At 37.0% G+C, this 23,934-nt stretch overlaps 1 protein-coding gene across 2 annotated transcripts in view; it reads left to right on the forward strand.

The window, feature by feature from the left end:
• Window positions 1-21,543, forward strand: part of SHOC2 (SHOC2 leucine rich repeat scaffold protein) — a 63,347-nt gene extending 41,804 nt beyond the window's left edge. For both annotated transcript variants that reach the window (XM_033515558.1, XM_015632828.3), the window contains exons 4-9: window positions 7,764-7,894; window positions 10,620-10,808; window positions 12,123-12,245; window positions 14,378-14,515; window positions 14,998-15,115; window positions 16,965-21,543. In XM_033515558.1, coding sequence (XP_033371449.1) covers window positions 7,764-7,894; window positions 10,620-10,808; window positions 12,123-12,245; window positions 14,378-14,515; window positions 14,998-15,115; window positions 16,965-17,173 — 908 coding nt within the window. In that variant the 3' untranslated portion in view covers window positions 17,174-21,543. The remainder of the gene's footprint in view (window positions 1-7,763; window positions 7,895-10,619; window positions 10,809-12,122; window positions 12,246-14,377; window positions 14,516-14,997; window positions 15,116-16,964) is intronic.
• Window positions 21,544-23,934: the final 2,391 nt, after the last annotated feature.

The following is a 23,934-nucleotide window of genomic DNA, read 5'->3' on the forward strand; positions in this document are numbered from 1 at the left end:
GGTGGGTTTGATGCTATTAATTACTCAGTGTTCTGATGGGACAAAGTGTAGAGGCTTCTGCTCCAGCTTTCACAGCAATATTCACAATCTCAGCATTTAAGTATGACTTTGTGCTTTGGTCAGTGAGCTTTCTGTGCTTTGTGGCATCAAGCCTGTTTCCTTAGGCTCACTGTGCGAGAGCTGATCAGCATTCGATACTTGGTCTAAGATTTTCTTCTTGGACTATGCTGTCAATTGTAATTGTCAGTGGATTCTGCTAGTATTTGGTAATTGCAATAAGTTCAGCCTTTTCTCTATCTGATTGAAAGCAGTGGCTCCCACTTTTATACTCTTAATTTTTGTATTACTGTAAGCACTGTCTAGTTCTCTTGGTGGTCTCATTAAGGAAAACTTCTGGTTCTTGTTGCCTTCAATTCTAGATTTAGTAAATGTAAAGTAGCGAAATTGACTGGAAAATGGCAAGTAGAGGTTAAATGGGAAGTGACTTGCTCATTTTGTCATCTAAGTTCAGAAGGGCAGGGATGAGGCTGTGAGGTGTTGCCTCACACTAGTGAAGATCAGACAGTACTGCATGTGAAGGGCGGGGGACATTTGTGTCTCAGTGTTTGCATGGGTTGATGTACATGTTTAAAGCTCCCAGTGTGACATGGCAGTTATGCAGAAGAAAATTGTAACAGTTGCTTCTACATTTGGGAAGTCTCTGTTGAATCTTCCCTCACCCCCCGGGAAGTTTCAGGGTGGCCTTTCCCCTTTCTATAGCTTCTCCCAGCATCTGCTGTTGGACAGCATTCATCTGCAGGGAAGATACAAAATGGAACCCTGGTCTCCATAAAAGAATTCTCACATTTCGTAATTAGCTAAAATTGTAAAGATACATTTGTGTGTTGTACAATTTATATGTTTGCTTTGTATAGTAGGGCAGACTTAAAAAATTAAATGCATCATTCACTTAGGAAAGGTTAATGTTTTTATTGCATTGCCAGTTAGGTATAAACTGTTCATACAATATGATTTACATTTATATAAATCTTTAATTTCCCAGGAAAGCTTTAAATAGTCATTTGAAAAGGAAATAAAAACACTACCAATGAAAAATTAAATAAAATAAATTTCAGTTGCTTTGTCTTACTGTATGCAGTGTGAATTGAGTAAAATGCAACACTTTCATTGATAATTCAAAATAAGGTCCAGCTGTTGTTTTTGTCTGTTGCAATGTGTTTTTGTATTTTTGTAAAATTTTCAGCTAATTACAATTTCCGTTTTATGTTTTAATTAATACATTTTCCATGCAAACCCAGTATAGATAAATACATACATACTACTTTCATTAAAGGTTAGGATAGCTTCTAGTGGCTAATTAATTCTGAGTTTATTGATTCAATGTATTTATTAAAGTATTTTTTATTTTGTATTTTGGTTGGATATTCATCCTGGCAAGACCAGAGTGGGGACAGTTTATTTTAGTGAATGCATGTACCATCACACAGTAATTAGATGCGGAGACCAATGTGTACGGATGTATTATAACTGCAGCTCAGCATTTTTGGAATGATTAGTATACTGCAGAAAGAAAAAGCCTATAATCTTATTTTCTTTATGTGAGAAGCTGGCACAAGGGAAGAGTGATTCAAAGGAGCACATCAGAATTGAGACGAGCAGGTCTGTGAGTTACATACATTTTGATGAATGCATATTAGATGAGTTTTAAGTTGAATTTTCATTGCTTAGCTTCTGAAACATGTCACTAAGAGTTTGTGCTCTCTAGCCTAATGCAGGTGTGTGTGGTGCATGTTGGGTACCTGAGCCCCTGTTGCTTGTTTTGCATTAAGTATCTTGTGTTCCTCTTTCACACAGTCAGCAATGTTACAGTCTGGAATCAGAGCTGGGAGATAACTGACTGCCAATATGGTCATAATTTAGTGTTTTAGTATTGATATAATGAGGGAAAACCTGTCTTTGGATGACAGTGTTAGACTGAAAGTAGAGACAACTCTGCTCAATTCAGATAGCATTTAAACTCATAAGGGTGGTAAAGACTAATTTTAAATTGTTAAATAGTTTTCTAATAGATAGTGTCTTCATCAGAACTCCTAGAATTTGCAGAGGGAGGATAATACTCCTTGGTTTGAGCAGGGCAAAAAATGATGGACCCTGTTGACTTGAGTAATTTGTGAATTTGATTTTGCCTCTTACTCTGGCCTGCCTAGTATATCAGGAGGTGCTGGTGTCTGAAAAGAAAAATTAAAATACACTAAAAGTCACTTTACTGTTAAAGCAGTAAAATTAAGTCAAACTTTGTATTGTGTTTGACTATACTTTTTTATTTGGAACAGAATAATTGCATTTCATGCTTTGGCTTTGATAGTTGGTAGTTATGATCAGGAGGGATTTTCTTTTCTGCAGTTCTGCGAAGAGTGGTTGCCCTCCCACCCCCATCATCTTTCTGTCCCATTCCCAGTTTTTCTAGGGTGTCAGCCATGTGAAACATTAAGGCTGTAGGGACTGTAGAAGGGATTTGTTGTCTCTCAGATGATGATCAGTGAGACAAGTTAAAATTCATACAAACCTACAAGCTTTGGTTTAGGAAGAAGGTGCCCCCAGACCAGATGAATAATGACTATGAGATTTTGTTCTTGTTTCCTCTGCAACAAGATCACCGAGATCTCTTTTGGGCTATCTTGGACCAATCACTTTGTGCTGTTGCTCTCTGCTTGCGGAGTGCAACTGAAGGTTAAAATACTTTATCTGAAGCCTTTTGTTTTACTCTACAGCTATCAGGGGATCTGGTTTGCTTTCTGATAAGACATTAGATTAAACACACCAATAGCTCCTTTCACCTAAAAATCTGTTAAACAGTTAAATTGTCACAGAGTTTGGCTAACATCTGGAAAGCTAGTATATAATAAATACAGTGTGGTACAGGCATCTTCTGACTCAGGGCTGTTTTAGACCAGGAGCCACCTTTGAAATATCTGAATGCAGTGTTTAATCTCTGTCCACAACTGCCTATCTCTAGCACGTCTACTGTCTCCCATACAATTTGAAATTTATTTTGTATTATCGTCTTTGTTATTCTCACTGCAAGATTAATACCATGTAGTGTATTAAATTTAATTAATGTGTGTTTTTTTAAAGTGACATCAAGTTTATTTTTTTAAAAAAAAGTATGATTAATTTTGGCTGTACCTCTTGCTTCCAGTTAGTTAAAAACGACAGCTGGTATCTTTTGTGTGCAAACCAGCAGTTTCTCTTTGCTAGAAGATCCGTCAGTGAATTAAGCACATGGCACTCTGTGAAATAACATGTGACCATGTAAAACATGTTCTTTAGCTTTTTTTTTTTCTTTTTAGTTTAGTTAGGTGACTGCTCATTGTATGCCAAGTTGAATCAAATAAAAATCTAAGAATATTTATACAAGTTAGACCCTCTGAAATACTGAATAGTGCCATGTTGTTTGTAGCAAGTTCCTGCAATTTTCTATTGTGTGCTGAAGTTCACGTATATTGTTGATTATGATCTTATGGGGTTTTGATGTGCACAGCTCTTATAAGTTAAATTTGTGTTTTTAATGTTATCTGTAGATGTGTTCTCTAGTGAACAGATTTTAAATTGATATGATGCTTTTGGTTTATTTAAAAGAAAGCAACTGGTCCTGATAGCAAATTAGCTTGATGAACTAAGTTTCACATTAATAATGACCCTTCATCTAAGGATAGGGAATTTGAAGGATTATTTTAACTAAGGGAGGGAAAGGAAGAGGTGTGGCAAATCTCAGAAGAAGAGAGCATTTGTAACTCTGTTTAAAAAGCACTGGTAGGACTTTGAATTAGGAATTTGTATTGCATTATATTATTCAGATTGCTAATTCTTTTTTCTCTTGATTTTGATGATAATCAAGATAAAAAAGATGTAGAGACCACTTCAGTTGCTCTTTACAAAAAAATATTGTTTTGTTAGCATTGTTTCCTGCTTTATTTCCTGTCTTCTCTTTGTTTTGGGATTGGCAAACACCTGTTTTTCCTTTGATTAATATTTTTGAAGTACTTTTAATAAAGAATTAATTTAAACAATCTATTTTGCATCCCTTTTATTGTAACTGTTTAATTTAATATTTCTGTATTTGATGCTTCCATGGGTTTTTTATTCACTTCTGTGTAAATGAAGCAGCTAATCCTGAGAAAGATATAAAGTCACTTCAGTGAAGGGATTATTAATTCTGTGCTTAGGTTACTTCAACCCTGAAGCTGGGGTCTGCTCATGGGTGTTAAAACTGTGCTGGTGAAAAAATGGACCTGAGAGAAGGTGTCTGTGAAACCTGCTTCTCAAGAGTGACTGTTTCTGACAAAAGTTGAACTAAGCAAATTTTTCAGTGACTTGCTTAGGCCTGGTGTAAGTTTAGGGCTTCGTCAGACTTTGTGATCTTATTTTTAGAAGTACCAATGAATAAGGCACTTGAGTTTACAAGGATTTTCATAATGGGCACTCTAAGAAAAAAAGTTGGAAAGGGTTTTGCTTGTTGTTTTTCCTGCTGGTATCTGCTTTTCACTTGTGGTTATCAAACTGTCACGTACATCTAGTACAGTGTTTTCTGAGTCATTACCTGCAAGGGGCTGTTTCAGGGGAGCTGCTGAGGTACAGCTTCAGTGACTAAAGTACAACTGCAAATGATCCTGATGAGAGTCTGGCTGAGCTGGTCATGATCAGTTGTTACCGTCCTTGACTTATTCCTTAGGTCTAACCTGACAGCCCATCAGCAGATACCTAGTGCTGTTCCATCTTGGAAAGCAGTAGCTGAGCTGGAAGTGATGGAGATGAGTGAAAGCACTGTAAAGCAACTCCAAATATGAATATCAGGTAACGCTGAGCTCGGGGAGCTGTAAGTGGGAGCATTTGATGGTTCAGTGCAGCCAATGTGATCCTGAGCCGCTTGTAACAGTTTCTGTGGTAAAACAATTGGTCAAGGGGTTTTCATTTCAGCTGGCCCCTGGACCATGGAGGCAAATGTTAACATTGTACTGGTGCATTCCTGTTAAAAAGAAAAGTTAACTTGAACACACTGGGCAGAGGGAAGAGCTGTAAGGGTCATACTGTTTCGTGAAGCTGGGACTAAGATCTGGTTTGTCCAGCAGGTGAAGATAAAAGCTGATAAGCGTTTCACACTTTGATGCATTCACAATGAGGTGTGTGTATGTACTTGGAGGATGAGAAGGTATCTGAGCCTTGTTGACAGAAGACTGAGTGGCTGTAAATTGGATGCAAATAAATTCTGGCTTGAATTGAGAAGGTGGCTTATGTTGTCTGCATCAGCTGGGCCCAGTATAGTCCTTCCAGCAGCTGTTGGAGAGGAGCTACTGATGCAGCTACAGCTGAAGTCCATACTGGTTTTGTCCTCAGGAGTAATTGTATTTAGTGCTGTGGTGTGTAAAACAATCATAAGGAATATGGTACACACAGGGATGTGTCTTCTGTTATGCCTTTGTGTGCCTTTCCCATGGACAAGAAAGACACCTAGTAAAGAAACAGTGATAAAGTTCTATTAAGAAATGCTACTTATGATAAGGAGGAATTACTGGGAGCTGCTATTTATGCCTCCTTTCTGATAATGTCATGAGGATCGCCAACGTGTGTCATTTTCTTCTTTATGGTACATTTTGCCTCTCTCTAGTGGCTGTCTTGTTTCATTTTTCTGAAATGCCACATTGCTGGTAGGAAGAGAGCCATATACATACAGCCTGTGCTCACAATCTGGAACTGGCACAGCAATGTTGTATTGCTAAGCAACAGTTGGCATCACGCTGTCTGCTTCTCTGTTCGTCCTTTTTGCCTGAAAAATCCAGATCAGCATCTAGCGCTTGTTTTAGGTAGTGAAAAGAATAGTAGGTTTATATCTTACTTGGTGTAAAGTTTGTTGTTCATTCTTTAGAAAAATATTAAATAACAATTCAGAGAAGTACAGTCAGGGTACGCTTTGTTCATGCCTAGGATGGCAAATCCTAATGATCTTGGAGCCTTGCAATAGAAATTTTTTTGTGTGAAGTGAGGCCAGTTTTTTATTCAGCCAATAATACCTGATCTCATAAATACAGCATGAAATAGCTAAGTGAGGTACAAATCTGTGTCTTTATACTAGTGGACCGTAGGATCAGAATATGTCTTAATTATTCTCTTTAGTGTGTATATGGATTGCAGGATTCAACAGGAAAAGATGAAGATTTGTGCACTGAAGTGCAGTATTGATAGCCTTGGATTTTAAATGCCTTTTTCCGATTAAGTGAAGACTTTCTTTGCTGCTTCTATAAAAAATAATTTTAAACTTGCTTAGAATCCAGCACCTTAAAAATAGAACTCAAAATCCCAGTTGAAGATATTACTAGTTAAGTAATGGTGTGTAGCTACATGTTTTGACTTCTATTTAGTTGGTGATGGTACTAAGTAAAATTTGTTGCCAAGAATTTGTTGTTAGATAATTATCAGATATGCACTGAAAACTCAGCCTCTTTTTTTCTTGATCTGTGAGATGTAGGTAATTTTTATTCTTATTAAGGGGTTTGCAGGTTTTGGATTTTTTTTTCAGTTGCAATTTTGTGGGGGAGCTAAGGGGTTTTCTTTCTATTCTGCATAGACACTAATACAGCCTTCAGGTAATGAGCAGTTGGACTGTACATATTAAGGCCCCCTTCATCTTTTTAAATTACTTCTGGTTATTCATTCTACCATTTGTTAAATCCTGTGTTTCCTTTCTAATCTTTCTGGTAGTTCAGTTTGCAGAACAAAGGTGTTGTGCCATGGGTGTTTGTAGAAGTGAATGTGAAACAGCAAGGAACTGCTTGTGTGAACTTGTTCCTGAACTTCCCTGGTGCAAAGTCCACACCTGCACAGACACCTTTTCTGACAGTAGGGGTGAACCAGAGGTCAAGTTTCTTTGTACAATTTGACAGCTGGCTTTTCAGTGAAGTTCAAGGCCTTGCTACCTGCAGGAGAGGCTAAATGCCCCAGAACCCTATAGTTCAACAACATCCTTGAGCAGCTGGTTTTGGTCTTTAGTACTTGTTTGATGGTAAAGGTTGGAGCTAAAGGGAGATTCAGATGAAAAATTTTCAAGTTGTAAGTTTCTCAAGATTTTTATTCCCTGAGAGAAAGACATATCAACTGGGATCATCAGCCTAGCAATATTCAGAAATATTTTTACATGCACTACTGTCCAGATTTTTGTAGACTCCTGCCAGTCTTTTCCTTAAGTATCACGCAAAAATGTAGACATTTTGGGGTTTTTCCTATCACCTATTGAAGGCTTTATTACTGTTGGAGGATGGTAAGGCTGTGGGGTTGTTGTTCCCTGCAGAGGAAATTGTTTTGCCAGGATCTGAGATGTATGATGCATGCCCAGGTTCTGGTAATATGAGTCATGGCATTGAATGATACTGTCTGTAATTTTAAAAAGTCATTTTGGGGACATCTGGAAAATGATAGTATGTTTTGTTAATAGAAAGATCAGGATAGAAAGATTTTTAGAGTAGGACATAACCCTTGCTTATCATATTATGCAGAACTTCAGAATAATATTTAATATGCACTGTGTACTTCTGCATGGTTGACTTCAGCATTGGAAACCTGTGTATATCCTGTTTGGGATGATGGCTCCATTTCACCTTTTGAAATTTTGAAGTGTAGGGTGAGAGACAACAGAAGAATCAGAAGTCACACCTTGTTCTGTGTGTTTGTGTGATTCTCACAGTATGTTAACACCTGTTTTCTACCCGTAGGAAATCTGTCCAGTCTAAGTCGGCTTGGCCTGAGGTACAATAGGCTGTCAGCAATTCCCAAGTCTTTAGCAAAATGCAGTGAACTTGATGAGCTGAACTTGGAGAACAACAACATTTCTACTTTACCAGAGGTGAGGAGTACAGGGAGTGGACTGGGGAGGGAATGCTGCTGGAGGGCATGAGTGTTTTATAATGGTAGTGGAACATGGGAAATTATTTAATTTTGCATCTTAACTCTGAGGAACACCCTTTGTTTTAACCTAAAAGCATTTGAATTATGTTAATTGTGTAAATATAAGAGGTATATTTAAGCAGTATAGAAGGACTAATGTCATACAACTTGAGTCAAGACTGGGAGCAACACATGTGATTGTATTTGCTGTCCTGTATCTTTAGAAAACCTTAAATTATGAGTTCAGATTCCCACCCTTCAAGCCAGATAAGCGTTTCGCAGTGTTTCTGCTTCATGAAGCATTAGTGCCTGGAAGTAATTGCTCAGATGACAGAAAAAAAAATCTGATGTGATTGCTTCTTATTTTGGATATTTATTCAATTTCTTTAGAAGCTTTTAAGATGAAAACTTCATGACACAACATAAAGTTTATAGTCTCTTCTGTTTTAATTATGGTAAACTGCTTTCCTAAGCTGTCATCCCCATGACCCCAAGTCATCTAAAGTACTAGTACAGAACAAGTTAAAAGGTTATCTAAAGATGTATATAGCAAACTATAAATACAAAAAAAAAAAAAAATGTACTCAGAATTGGGCAAATCATTTACAGTAGCAAAGAGCAGTAAGTAACTGATTTTCCTCAGATAAATTTCTGAGCTCAGCAATGATAGACTGAAACAGAGAATTTAATGAATGTTTGGGCAAGAATATAATTGAAGAAAATGCTAGAGTGAAAGCCACCAGGCTGCTTTTAGGATGAGAGCTAAGCTAACCCACCCCACCCAGACATGTTACAAAAGCAACAACGGTGTAATTACAAAAAGCTAATGTGAGGGATGATTACTTGCTTTAAAACACATTCAGTCATCATACAAACCTTTGTGATGTGCTGCTTTCTTCGGGTATATTTGCCAATGATATGTTAACTCTCCAGTTTACTGAAGTGTATAGTTTATAGTGTAATCTGTTTAAAATAAAGCATGTTGTGCTATAAGACAAAGAACTGTATTTGTAGAAGAAATTTCTGAATTTCAAAGCATAGCTGAAGCTGCTGACACAATGCCTAATAAATATTTTTATCTTAAAAGGATGGGCTGGAAGAAGGCAGCACTGCCACAGCTCTCATAGATGTAAGAGCATTGTTCTCTTTGTACTGCCAAAGCTCTCTTGCTTCCCTTCAAATGCATTTAATTACTCTAGGCTTTTACAGTGAATTAGCTGACATATTTTAGATATTTTTTTGGTATACAAGCAGACTTTAAAACCAGCTTTTAAAATGCCAAGATCCATCTGAAGCAGTAAATTGTGTTAGAGCTCAGGGACTGCCTAACCCTAGGACTAATATCTGTTAGTGAAAGTATAGGTAGAAACAATATTTCCTAACCAAAGATTGTACTAATTAATGATTACGTTAGATTAATACTGATTTGAAGATCCATTATTTTATCTGTAGTGGGGAGATATTTCACTGATATTTGCTGGGGTGCCCCAAGTATCTAAAGTTTTAGCCAGTGCATGTAGATAAGTCCCTATTAGATGCTATTTTATTTACCATAATGTTAATAAACTATTTATAAAAGCAGCCAAAGCTTTCCTGGTGAAACAGCTAAGCCATGTTCTTAAAGCATTTACAGTGAATATGGAGCTCAAATTGCAATCCAGAAATACTGACATTAGGAATATGGTTGGAATCATAATCTTGTTAGTGCTCATTCCCGATTGCAGATGTTGCATTATTTATGGTATGTAATACTGTGCATAAATCTCCAATTTCTGTAATACTTAAGCAAATAGGGCTGGATTCAAGTTGGTGTAGTAATAAGCAAAGGTGACACTTCAGCGGTAATTTAGATCTCATTATTCATCTCCACAGTTCCAGCAACGTGCTTGGCACGTAACTAACAGATAAACTGAGATATGGGCTGCTGGGATTTTGGAATCTAATTAGATTGTCAAGAGAGATGAAACTCTGGATTCAATGGACAGCTGTTGCTATACAGTGTAACTACAGGCTTCTTGCTTTTTGTTTTTTGAGGGGGAAAAAATACAGAGCAGTAACTATTTAGGAATATTTTAGAAAAAGGAAAGAACAACTGAATTTTCAAACCCATCCTATTCTTTTTCTCTGTCTGATTAACTGAGACTATTATTATTATATAATTACAAGACACTGACAAGTTGTGATCACAATATGGATTTTTATGAAGTTACCAAGGATTTGTACTGGAATTATCAAATGTCTCTTTTGGGAGCCATTGTGTGTGGTTGATATTTCTTTGAGCCCAGTTTGGATGTGGGTGAGCTGCTGGGGCCAAAACAGCTGCTGGGGATGGACACGTGGCCCCTGCGCTCCTGGAGCAATATGTTGTTAGAAAAATTGCCTTCAGAGGAGAAAAGAGTTACCAAACCTCCCAAACTTGTGCTTTTAAATGTGGTATGTTTGCTTTTTTTGTATCTGTCAGTGTGCAGGGAGGAAGGGGGAAATAAGGTAATGGCTGATGACTGTGAGCAGAGGTTGTTGCTGGTGGAAGTTTTATCAAATTTAACACTGGTTTGTGTGTTGCAACACGTCTTCAGGGGATGGACTTGAGGGGGAAAAACATTTCTAATTAGACCCATAAGGGAAAAGAGATGCATTCAGATAAATCTGTCCTAAGTTCTTGGGTGGTTTTCTTCTTTCTACAGGGTCTTTTATCCAGCCTTGTCAAACTGACTAGTTTAACATTGGCCAGGAACTGCTTCCAGTCCTATCCTGTGGGTGGCCCGTCCCAGTTCTCCACAATCTACTCTCTCAATATGGAGCACAACCGCATCAATAAAATCCCCTTTGGAATTTTCTCTAGAGCTAAAGTATTAAGTAAGCTGAACATGAAGGTGAGGCACAGAAACATGCTACTGTGTAAAATCAATGAGAAGCACTGTTTGCTGCTCTGTGAATTCTGGCAGACTTAATAATGTAAGGAATGAATTTATCACGCTGAAGTGGATGCTGCTGCTGTCACATATATAAATAATTCTGTATTAGTCTAAAATTGTGCTATCAAGATGTTACTAATTTGTCTTTATGTTTGTTAGTAAAGATTTTGGCACATTTGCTAGAGTTTGAACAATGAAAATAAGAAAGCTGGCTGCAAAGTTCTTGAATATCCACATGGGACACAAACATGTAGATTAGCTTATTCTCCCTCAGACACTGTTACAGTTTACATTATAAAGAGAATTATATAAAAAAAAATTATTAATCTAGTATTTCAAAACCTAAGTCTAGAGACTTTTGGCAGTGGTTGAAGAGCACAGCAATAGAACTTTCAAGTGTGCTAATACAGTTAAAGTAGGGAAAATAGATGATATTTTTCTATGAACAGATTTATTTCAAGAAATGCTTGAGCAGTAGTTAAGCTCAGCTACTGTTTTAGAATACAGTTTGACACAAATGAATCCTCAATTTGCATTAAGTCCAGTTTTTATCATATACCCATTTTTAACTTTGCCTGTTTACCAGAGATTTGTATGACCATTTTTTAAAACATTTTGTGGTGTCTGGTCTAAATCAAATATTGTAGAACTATTTTGAGCAGTAGCATTCAGAGTTCATGTTCAGAGCAATTTCAGATGCTTTTACTCTGGGCCATTAAGTATATGGGAGGTTTTTTTTATTTTTTTTAATTTTTTTTGGTTGTGGGTTTGGTGGGTTTTTTTCTCCTCAGCAGAGTTTGGTGTGTGGGTTCTGGTGGGTTTTTTAGTGGTGTTTATTCTCTTGATCGGTTTGTTTGGATTTTTTTTTTAAACTCCGTATTTTTTAGGATTCAAACATTTGGTGATAGCACCTTTGTAAGTTGCAGTGAACTTTCTGTTCTTTTCTTGAACCCACCATCCATTGTATTCAGCAGAAATAGAACAAAAAATTGTTTTAACCACTTGGTGAGATCTTGAGAATTATGTGCTTCTAATTTTTCCACTTCAGTTCATATTAGTAACAGAGAGTTAATTCTGTAACTCTAGATTGGTACCACTAATATTTGGTGTAATTTGAAAAAAATTGTCCAATAGCCAACATTTTATTCTTCTTATTTCATTATTGACAATGTTGTTATGAAGTATTTCTGTTAGCAGTTTGTTTAATTTGTCAGATGCCTTCCCAGCTTCTTGCAAGGGCAGACCCTAAATGTTTGATATGTTAAATCACAGGACAATCAGCTGACGTCTCTCCCCCTGGACTTTGGGACTTGGACAAGTATGGTAGAACTGAACTTAGCGACTAACCAGCTCACAAAAATCCCTGAGGATGTATCTGGGCTTGTTTCTCTTGAGGTGAGAAGAGTATAAAGAGTATAAATGAACAGCTAAGTGTGGCTTGCAACATCGGGATTCTCTACTTCAGGTTTAAGTAATGTTACTTTTGGGTCAAATGAAGCTAAATAAATACGTGTGTCTGTGCTGTTAAATCCCCTGTTGCATGTTTGTGGCTGTTGTCAATGGCTTTTGAATATTGTTCTTTAGGCTCTTGATGAATGTGCACAGGTATAGTATGAGTATGTACAGCTATAGTTTCAGCCAGGTACAAAGAAAATTGTTCTCATCACGAATTAGTGTTGTAAATGCAATGTTGCTGAACTTGGTTCAGTTCCTGGAGACCAGCATGGAAGCAGCAGAGATCAGAAAAACATAATTAAATATTTGACAGCTGGGGGTGGCTTGAGCTCTGTGAACCTTGTAGGCAGACAGGTGGGAATTCTCAGCCTTTGAGGGGGAAGAACGTGTAGGTTAAAAGCATGAGCTAAACCTGCTCTGTCCCCTCATCCTGTTTCTCAGGGGACCATCAGCAGAGACAAATTATTGCCTTGGAGGGACAGAAAGATAGAGGTACTTGTTTGGGCAGTTGAGGGGACTGTGTAGGCTCTGTGAGTTGCTGGGAAAAATTTGTTAAAGAACTATAACAAATGCCATATTTGAAATTGCAAATTTCCAGTGTGGCTTCTTCTGTGAATATTTAATTATTTCTGTAGTGTGGGGCAAAAATTATAACAGAGTAATGGTTACTTAATAGCCTAGTTCCCTTTTAAGTTAAGGCTGTGGTTGATATGATTGGGAAATTAGTAACCTCTGACAACTGGGTTTGCTGGTGATCTGTCGGCTGCTGAAGCTGGAGAGCTGCTTGGTCTGCTGACCTGTTACCACTGTGTTTCTCTGTAATTAAAAAATCAAATACAAAGGGCTCTTTGGGTGGTGTTTACACAAAAGTGAAGGTTCCCACAGCAGTGCTAAGTCAGCTGCATTGCACATAGGTAATATTGTCTGTTCCTGCTTTTGTTTCTTGATATGCGATTAAAACGTTACTGTTCTCACTGCTCTGTGCTTGTCATAGTGCATGAACGATGGTCACTGAAATGCTGCTTGTGCTAATCCTCTTGCACTGGCTTTTTTTCACTTTGATTTTCACTTTGATTCTCACCAAGTCTTTATTTTGTTCCTGCCTGTGGTGTTTTCACATGGCATGAAGCCAGTGAGAGTCGGGATTATCGGTAGAAGACAGGCACTTACAACCTTGGCTGGTTGTGTGTGGCTGGCACAAGGGTCCACACTGGCTCCTCTTTCACATCCTCATGTTTCATGTAGATCTTAAAGAACTAGATAATAATAGCATTGTTTAATCAGTAATTAATTACCTGACTACTCAAGGTGCTCTTATGAGGCTTGATTACTTCTAAGAACTGCAGGGTTTCTCTGGAGGAAAAATGGTATATTAGTGTAACCCCTGGTAACTTCCCTGTGGAGTAATGAATAACTCTGTTAACTGACCCTGCAAATAAGGATACACTTCTTGAACCTGGGGTATTTATAATGCAACTCAGAAGGGAGCAGAAAAACAGGAGGACAGCACTGTAGTAGGTGTGGGTGTGTGATGGTAGCCCGTTTTGGAAAGCCAGTGTTCTGCTTGGGTGCTCCCATCTGTGTGTTTATTTGCTGCTGCTCCTAACCAAAGGGGCATAGGGAGAGGAGGAAGTACTAAGCTTTTTAAGGAGAATTTGGCAAGCGCAGCAAATAATGTAAAAACATGATTATGAGATGGCTATAAGGAAGCATAACAAAAATGATAGGCAGAATCAGGAAGAAATTGTTTTTCTTTGGTAATTTGAAGAAATAAAGTTTCTATTGTTTTTGCTTTGCATTTATTATTGCATATAATAATATTTGAAAGCAGTATATCCTTGTATATATACATTATATACAATTGTATATATTTGTATCATTAAAAATTGGAAAAAAAAGTTAAATCACTGACTTGTTTTATTTTTAATAAATTTTCAACTACTCCTGTATTGTAAATGTATGCTAATGTTGTAATTTCATTGCTTGAAAATATTAAAAAAAATGTATCTAAATCTGTAATGTACTCACTGTGTTGCTGAAATTCTATGTTTGGTTCTTGTTTTGTTTTTGAGGTTCTTATCTTGTCAAACAATCTCCTAAAGAAACTTCCCCATGGAATTGGAAATCTACGGAAACTCCGAGAGTTAGATCTAGAGGAAAACAAACTGGAATCCTTGCCAAATGAAATAGCTTACCTCAAGGATCTGCAGGTGAAACAATAATTGGTTGAGATAAACATCTTAATGTCCTTTATTTACACCATGTTGATTTAATTGCGTCTTGTTGGATGAGTGGAAGCTATTTGAGACTGGACATAGAAACAAAAGAGTCTTGTGCAACTTCATCCACAATTAGTCCCCATTAACTGTTCCCCAGCTTTATTAGTTAATACTCAACAAAAAAATTTTGAAGCTTTTAACTGTTGTACCTTGAGTGCAATACCACCCCAGGAATTATTTCAGTCACGCTCATGAAATCTTCCATGTTTAGGCATGTGTTTTGTTTGGCACCTTTTTATTTTTACATCCAGTGATGCTTAATAGAGATTTGAAATGTTGAATGATTGAAATTTTTCTTGTTCAAATTCAGGGGAGCAGAATCCATTGATTTGTCAGCTACATGTCTTGTTATTTGCTGTCATTCCAAGCAAAACTCGTTAAGTTAATTTGTAAAAATGTGTTTTTTCCCTTAGAAATTGGTTCTGACTAACAATCAGCTGACCACCCTTCCCAGAGGAATCGGTCACCTTACCAATCTGACGCACCTTGGGCTCGGAGAGAACCTTCTCACACACCTTCCTGAGGAAATTGGTAAGATCCCATGGTCTGGTTTGATGCAGTGTGTCAGGGCAAAGCACATATCATAGCCAGCTATTCTGCTCATCAGTAAAAGCCACAAAATTAATTTGAAACTTCTAAATATGTACAGCCTGATGTAAAGCATGTGCCACAGGAACAGCACTGGAGTGTACGATCTTTATCTTGCTGAACTGTAGTGGGAAGGATGCACTATTTTCTTTCAGTTCAGCTGCAGAAAGCTGCTGAACACACACCAACTTGTAATGGTGACATTCCTTATCTCCAAATTCTCCCACAATTTTTGTATTATCCATGACTCCACGAATCTATTCTTAGAGAAAAGAAGTGCACTGGTCCTGCTGTAATGCCATGGTGTAGACAAACCCCTTGTGTAAGGTGTACACTGCTAAAGCAAATGTTCTTCTTGATAGTCCTTCTGCACCTGCTTTTGTGTATAGGCCCTCATATTGTTTTTCACCTTGATGGGGTTAGAAAAGGAAGTGGAGGAAATCTACAGAAGGAAAGAAAGGGATAGGATTTTTTTATTTGGCCTACCTGAGACATTCAGACTAGGTGAGTTTCAGAGCATCAGAAACTGAGAGCCCATGTTTCTTCTATAACTGGTCTCCACAGTATTAGTCCAGAGTATGATTCTGAACACTTAAGTTAAAATCTTGTCGTTTGGGCTTATTATGGAGGAAAAAATGATGGGTCAAACTACACCAAGCAAAATGTAGTCAGAAACAGTGATGTGCAGATGAAGGTGGCGTGGTCTGTCTCTCGCATCATCTTTGGTGAGGAGCCATTACAGCTGCTCATCTTGTATGTGCCACAATGTGAGAAAAAATTAAAAGAATCTGAACCCAAAGATTTGTAATTTATAAGCTAGTGGAGAGATTTTGGATGCTGTGGAATTAAAATAATTAAGAACATTTAAAATGCCATTGTAGGAGTACAGCTTGTTTAACAAAGCTGGTTGTCTTCACAGATGAGAGAATAGTTACTTATTGTCAGGTGTGACTCTTACATGTATCATGCTATCAACTATTTCTCATCATTTTTTCTATAGCTTCTCCTTTTAGTTGGTTTTCCATGCCATGAGTTCTGCCTACTGCTTTCACTTATGAAATATTAAATACTCTCTTAGGCAATAGGAGATGTTTATGGTATAAAAGATTGGAAGGTGGGGAATATTTTGGGGAAGACTAATATGTTTTTGAAAGGAGGAATGGAAGTCTTAAAAAGAAATTACTCTGTTTTCCAGCTTCTGCTTAACCTGTATTGCAGTAGTAGAGGCAAACTGTAAAATTTGAATTCAGGAAAAGATTTTCACACTTGTTAGTTCCGTTTAATAAATTCATTAATTAATCTTTCTGTGCAGAGAAGTCACACTCTTCTGCTTTTTTCCTGTGGCACATGGCAGCTATGGCTTCAGGTCTTTAATTTATAGATTCTAATTGCATAAAAGGAATGACATAGATATTTTTAAAGAGAGAATAGATCCTGTATGGTATAAGTATTTCCTAGGTACTTTTGACTAGATAGCCGTTCCATGTTGCCTGTACTTGCACAGCTCTTGAATGGCCAAGGTGAAGTCCCTCTCAGTTCTTTTATTCTGTCTATTTGCAGTTCATTTATTATATAAAGGAGATGCACTAACCTCCTAAAGGAAACAAAATCATATTGATTCTTGCTTAGGTACTGCTGAATAGAACTTGCAGTGCTTGAGAACAGGAATCTCACTTACTCAAGGTTCTGTATAGGAAAGAGTCTTCAAGTGTACTTAGAGCTTCTGTCTTCAAGTTATAAACTTCCTGAATCGGAGAGATACTACTACTAGTTATTATTTTATTTTAACCAGGTACACTGGAGAATCTGGAAGAACTGTATTTGAATGACAACCCCAATCTGCACAGCCTTCCCTTTGAGCTGGCTCTTTGCAGCAAACTGTCAATAATGAGTATTGAGAACTGCCCGCTCAGCCACCTTCCACCTCAGATTGTTGCAGGAGGACCCTCCTTCATCATTCAGTTCCTAAAAATGCAGGGACCATATCGTGCCATGGTCTGATGCTCATTGACTTGTCCAATACACTGTACAAAATACAAACTGCATTAATGTTGTAATTGTCTGTATATGTATATATAATATAATATATGTGGTTTATATTATATTATATATATATAAATATATAAATAATATAAAAAGGCAAATTTAAGACTGCATTATGTGTTTCTGCTAATAGAGGAATCATAGCCATTTAGATTTTTTTTTTTATTCTGTAAAAATGCTTGTCTAAGTTTTCTTTGCTGATCTTGATGGAAGTTATCTGAATAATCTGAAAATGCCAGTTCATTTAAAGCAATTGCCAATGAACTCAAAGTTGAAATTTAAGGGACAAAACCAGTTTTGCTTAGATTTACTTTCAGTTAAAGAAATGTATAACCTTTATATAATGAACTTTTCTGTTTTCCTCACACCCCCCCCTTTTTTTGGTGTCAAAACCTGAAAGGGTCACGTGCCCTGAAGTTGGGATTTTCTTTTAACTTATTTTGAGATTTGAAGCAAATGGTGTTTTTATATTGTTTACAGTCAGAGTAAATCACTGGATTTTGTTTTATTCTGATTTGCTCTGTTTTAATCAATCATATCTAGAATTTATATGCCTCTGCTGATGAATTTTTATCAACCAGTTTGTATACTAAAAACATACTCATCAGAACAACTGGCAGGTGAAAAGGATGCAGTCAAAACAAAAAGAAAAGAAAAAAAAAGCTTGAATTCCTTTAAGTCTTGCTTCCCTGAGTTATCAGTTGCAGGCATAACATATCTGAACTGAGCCTTTTGCGTTTGGTCTTTTCTAGCACAAGTAAACCTTTTCAGATTGGTAAAAATGTGGAGTATCCTCAGTGAAGAGCGGTTTTCATTGTGTGAAGTAACAAGTCCATGAGGTCTAACAGTACAGTTATGTGACAAGGAAATAATATATATGTACATTTTTATTACAATGTTGAGTCATAAACTACAACGGGAAATTTTAAGGATTCCTTATAGACCTTGTACAATAAATGAATGTGTCTTACTTTTAAACACTGCAATATATGTAAGTTTTAAGGTTGGTTAACAATGTACTATGGTTTTATATCTTGACTTGCCTTGTACCTCCTTCCATTATGGAACTTCTGTGTCCAAGCACAATATCTTCACACTGTGCTGTTTTGCTGCTGAACTAAATGCACTTTTCCCCACAGCTGGGGCACTTGCTTCAAAATATTCAGTTCAGTATCTTGATTATTCTTTTTTAACTTCATCCTATCTGTTTCAGTATTAAACCGATCTATTAAAAAAGAGGCACCTTTTTCATTTGTGCAGAGATGTTGGTAGCTCAAGAGAAACACTGTAAGTAGTGGACATTGAATTTTATCATTAATTTCTTGGCTGTTTAGAAGGTAGAAGATGCTTCAGGGAGATTTACACTATTGCTGCACTTGCAGGGCCAGTTGTCCTTTTCCAGGAGGGTAAGAACTCGAGGCAGTCACATTCCATGGTTACCCAAGAACTGTTCAGTTTATATTCACTGGAATTGCTGCTGGGGTAGTGTGACTTACAGGACTGTACCTTTTTTGCACAAAATCAAATCAGTGGATGCCATGGGAAATCTGTTTCACATGCAGAAGTTTGGGAATATTATTTCTGGCTTTCAGGTGTGCTTATTTAGACATATTTCCTTGATCTAGTTGCAATTTGTTTTGTTGTATGTCTTTTCATTAACAAGGAGTAAGTTTTAAATGGAAGGCAGGTGGAGATATAAAACCTTAGAGGGCTTAAACATGCTGTAAAACTATTGTAGATGTCACTGGATTTTACTAAGTAATGTTCTGTTCTCTCTCACACACTCTCTCTGTTGTTCCCCCCCTTCCCATTTTTTCTTTTTTACATCTACTGTAGCTTTTCAGTTTAGACTTTAGTTTATAAAAGGCTAGTTCCTTACAGTTCTGCCTGAGTTAATCTTTCTCAGCACTAAGGTGTTAAAATAGGAAGATGCTGAAATGCTTAGTATCAAGACTGTAATCTAAGTTCTGAATATACTGCAAAGACTGTGTTTGTACCCTCAGGTCACTAAGGGGGAAACTGGTTTGATTAATATGGTTCCTTAAAGCAAAAGTGGCGACCCCTTGTGTTTCCAAATGTCTTGGTCTTGTTCCCTGTCTGCTCCTCAATCCCGTTTTTATAAGAGTTCAAGGGATTGAATTTGTTTAGTTTGTAAATATGTTGATTATTCACCTTGTTAAGGTACATGGTTCATGACTGTATGATTGGAGCTGACCCTCTCTCACATAAATTCCTGTGGAGAAGTTGGCTTCCAAAATAGTGCTCGTTACACTCACTTAAAAACAAACTATTCTTTTCAGTTCACTTATAGGAATAAATAAAGCTATGTTTTAATTCATTGCTATATTAAAAACAGGATATTTTTTTCCAGCTATCTTTGTACTAGTATGGGTGTTGCAATGCCAGATAATCCTGAGCCCTGTTTTAGGAGTTTAATTTTATACACTTTGAGGTGAATGCTTATTTTTTTCAGTGTCTCAAGGGAGATTTGAGTAAGAGGAGTGTGAGAAAAGTTCTGGTACAGGAGAAATCAAGTCAAAAGAATTAGAAAAGTTCTTTAAAATTATCCAAAAGTTAAAATATTAATTATCTGGCACAGATTGGGAAGGCATGCATATAAATCCATATAAGTACAATACATGGATTTATAGCCAGATCTGTACATAGAGCCATAGAAATCCAGCTGCTTTAATCATTCAAAATTGTCTTACCTCCTGAAATAACAGACTTTTACATTTCCCAGGATGCTGGTTTGTAAACTGCTGTAGTTTTTAAATGGTATTATTGCCTGGTGACATTCACTTGAACACACATACTGGCTTACACAAGAATTTTATTTGCCCTAATCAGTTAAAGTAGGAATGGAAAGAACTTCATTCTGAGAACTGTATGTATACATAAATACAAAAATGTATTTGTGTATCTATATATGTATGAAAGCATAGACAAGGTGAAGAAATAAATTATTTAGAGCATTTTTGGAAATAAGATTGAGAAACAAATGATTCCCAGATACTTGTATTAAATGTTAATCCTTCTTGCTATACTGAGGGAACTAATTTAGAACAGTTATTGAAAAATGTGACAATCTTTACTTAGGTTGAAAATCATGACCTTGGTTGCTTGTCCATAGCCAAAATACCAATTTTATATGTGTCTGTGCCTGTGTATGTACATACTCATACCCCATAGACACTATCCTGAATCATGCCTTGATTAAAAAATGCTAAACTAGTATAGACTATGTAGTAGTATGGAAGTCTGGGAAAGTATAAAGCAGATCAGAGATTTGCTAATCCATGAAAAGAAGGAACAGTTGCTGTTGTGACTCATGTTGGTCACATACTGCATTTTAATTTACTAAATAGGGATTTTTTGGTAATTCTTTGCAAAAGTTTTTAGCATAAGCCTGTTAAAGTTGTGTCTCTCACTGTCCCATATCCAAGTTTGTCACTAAAATTGTCTGGTATAAGTGCAGTGGAAATGCTGCTTGTAAAGTTGGGTCACGCAGTTGTATAATTGGGACTTTTCATTTTGGCAGATGCCAATGGAAATGTTTATCTTCAAGCACCCTTTTTAGAAAGATTTGGATTGTAGAATATTTGCTTCAGTGCCTCACCTTGATTTAGTATTTTTAAGAATGTGCATGTTTAGACATCTTGAAGGTTGTGTTTGCTCATGTACATGATTCAGACAATTAGTACTTAGATTGTCTCTCTGGTTAGTGTTTGAACCCTTTGTGTCAGCCGGAATTCGAGTGTTGTCTTCAATCCTCGGAATTTGAGAAATATCTTTTATTTAACAATTAGAAAACTTTGAGGTTATTTTTTCTCCCTCTTTTTTTTTTCTTTTTTCCCTTTTTTTTTTTTTTTTAAATCCAAAAATAAATTAAACTTCTGAATCAGCACAAATACATATCAGGAGACTTTTAATATCTGGATGCAACAAAGAATTTTCCTATCAGTGTCACACCTCAGTTGTATCAAGTAGACAGGCCAGAATAACTTCTAGTTAGGAATGTGCAGTTGGCAGTTGTTTGCACAACACAAACTTCGAGGCACAGTAAGGATGATTACAAATTATAGGATCTACAAATGGGTTTGTTTTTTGATTAGCAAATATCAAAAAATTATGTTTATTATTATTCTGATTTAGATCTTAACCAGGACTGCACAGGACCTTTGCTGTGGAAAAATATCAGACCACACTAATTTTGTGGTTAAAAGCTAAGTGAGAGTGTAAACAGTCTACAAAAAATGTACTTTTAATTCAAATTATTGTAATGTTATGTCTATATAAAAGATTGCCTTGCTTTTTTATAAGAGTCATTCTGTATCAATGTATTCATTATAAATAGTATATTTGTAAATAAGCTGCCACTGAGTCTTTTCAAATTTTCTAGTATTTCTAGTCTGACATTAACCTGGATGTAAGTCTACTTTTGCAGCACCTCAAATTATTAAGAACTGCGTTCTCATTATATACTTACCACCCTCAAAAGATCTCAAAATACAGATTTTCATGTCGAGCAATTACAGGAAACTTCGAAAGCTGGATGATAGTAACTTCTTTGCTCAGAGTCATGTAGGTTGGAGACCTTCTGTAAAGCAAAGGTTGGTAAAAAATTTTATATTCATTTTGTTATGGTTTAGTAGGGCATGTAATAAAAAAATCCTACAGCTTTCTCTCTGATGGGGAAAATAAATCTTGGATTTTAGTGAAAAATGCATTTCAGCAGCAACAAAATTAAAGTAGGTATAGAATTGCAATGCCTAAAAGACAGACACCAGCATTTAATCTTCAGGTTTAATAAAAGACCTTATTGCCAAACTGCCATGGCACTGTTTAAACTGATATCTTCCATCTCTGTGGAGCTCATTGCACAGACTGCTTCAAGAAAGTCATGCTTACATCGTGCCCTACAAACAAACAAAAAGCCAGTGTCCTTGGAAGTCAGCACAGAAAGGCCTCAGGAGTTTGGAGATGAGGAAGGAGGAGGAGTACTGTAGCTGGTCGCTTACAAAAGCTGGAACCAGCTCTCATGGTGTGCAGCAGTCACTTGTGCAGTGGAGAGTGCTTCTGTCATTTCATCAGGCCCCTGCTGATTAAAATCAGTGGAGGGTCTGATCAGAATACCTAAATTTTGGTCTTTGAGGCGAGTCAGTCCCTGTAACTGTAGGTGATCTGAGAGTCTGAAGACAAGCCAGTCTCCTCAGCAGCATGGCAGTCCTGTGCTGAGATGCTGGACCACCTGCCATCCACCCCTGGCTGGCAGGGCTGTGCAGATGTGCAGAACAGGATGTGCAGTTCCACCATTTGAAGGGCTTGCAAAAAGGAAACAGCATCTTCATTGCTTTTAGTAGCCTTGATAGATGAAGCAAAATCACAGAAGAAACTTCATTTTCCCCCCCCCTTTTTTTTTTTTTTTAAATTTTGCATCTCTGTGTATTTCTGGCCTCTGCAACATCCTGTGTCTAATAATTCTACAATATAATTATGTGCTGGGTGAAAAAGCACTTCCTTTTGTTTGTTTTGAACCATCCAACCTTATTTCATTTGGTAACTCCTAGTTCTTATAGAACTAGAAATTCATGAACAGTTTTTTTTCCTGTTCATCTGCTTTTTACCACTTTTGAAGATTTTGGGTTTATTTTCATGAAAGGCAGCATGGAGTTCTAGTTTTTTAGCTTCTCTTCAAACTAACCCTCTTCCATTTTCTGATAATTCTTGCTGCCTTCCTCTGTGGTTTTCTAGTCCCAGCTCTGAGTCTTTTTCCTAGTTTGTGGCCTTTAGCAACCTCTTCTGATTTGTTGTGTACTTCTGCTTTGTGAAATAAAAGTACTGTACTTCTGTTATGAAAATTAAAGTGGAGTGGATGATAAAGTTTAGTACTAAGATCTGATGAGGAATAATCCCACTAGGCAAGGATCAGATTGGGATTTATGCTTCAAATGCAGGCCACCCTCTGCCGTAGTTAGTTGTTTCCTCTGATTTGCTATAACTGTCTTCCATCATCTCTTGCAACTAGGTATAAAAAACAGAATTAATATAAATTTAAATTCTTATGCTAATTTAAATAATACCAGGATTTAAAATCCTTTCTACATTCTAGTAGGAGTTAATTGTTTTGGAAGATGTGAATTTTGAATATTTCAGCTGACCTCTTTAAACTGTCAAAGCCCAACATTTTCTGAAAATACTGGGAAATTTCTGGTAGTATGTTCTTTTGGAAGAGAAATTGGAGACTGCACTGGTGGGGTTTTATTTTCTTCAGTGAAGTCTTTGTAGAAAGCTACATAAGAAATTCTCATAGTTAAAAATGAGAGAAAAGGGATCTTCCCTGACCCTTCCATGGCAGGGAGCATCCTGCCAGCAATTGGTGTCAGCCAGGGCTTGCCAGCCACCTGGACTGGGGGAACCTGCTGCTTGTGACCACTTTTTGTTCAGATGGTTGAAGTGAGCGGCCCCAGATGAGCCTGGCCTCAAGAACCATGCTGTTTGGCTCTAATTGAGTGAAAAGTGAAGAATGTGTCTTGTTTCCACCTCCCCATGTCCTTAAGGCTGTACAAAAGGCCTCCGAAATATGCAGACGGTGTCTTGTGTGTCTCTGGCGAGACAAACAGATGACACATTTGTGCAATTAATCCAGCCCAAGTGCTTCAGGATACCCAGTGTCCCAGCTCTGCTCTCCAGTGACAGGTCCTGCTCTCCACTGGTGG

The sequence above is a fragment of the Parus major genome, chromosome 6 (assembly GCF_001522545.3).
Source record: "Parus major isolate Abel chromosome 6, Parus_major1.1, whole genome shotgun sequence".
Classification (NCBI taxonomy): Eukaryota; Metazoa; Chordata; class Aves; order Passeriformes; family Paridae; genus Parus; species Parus major.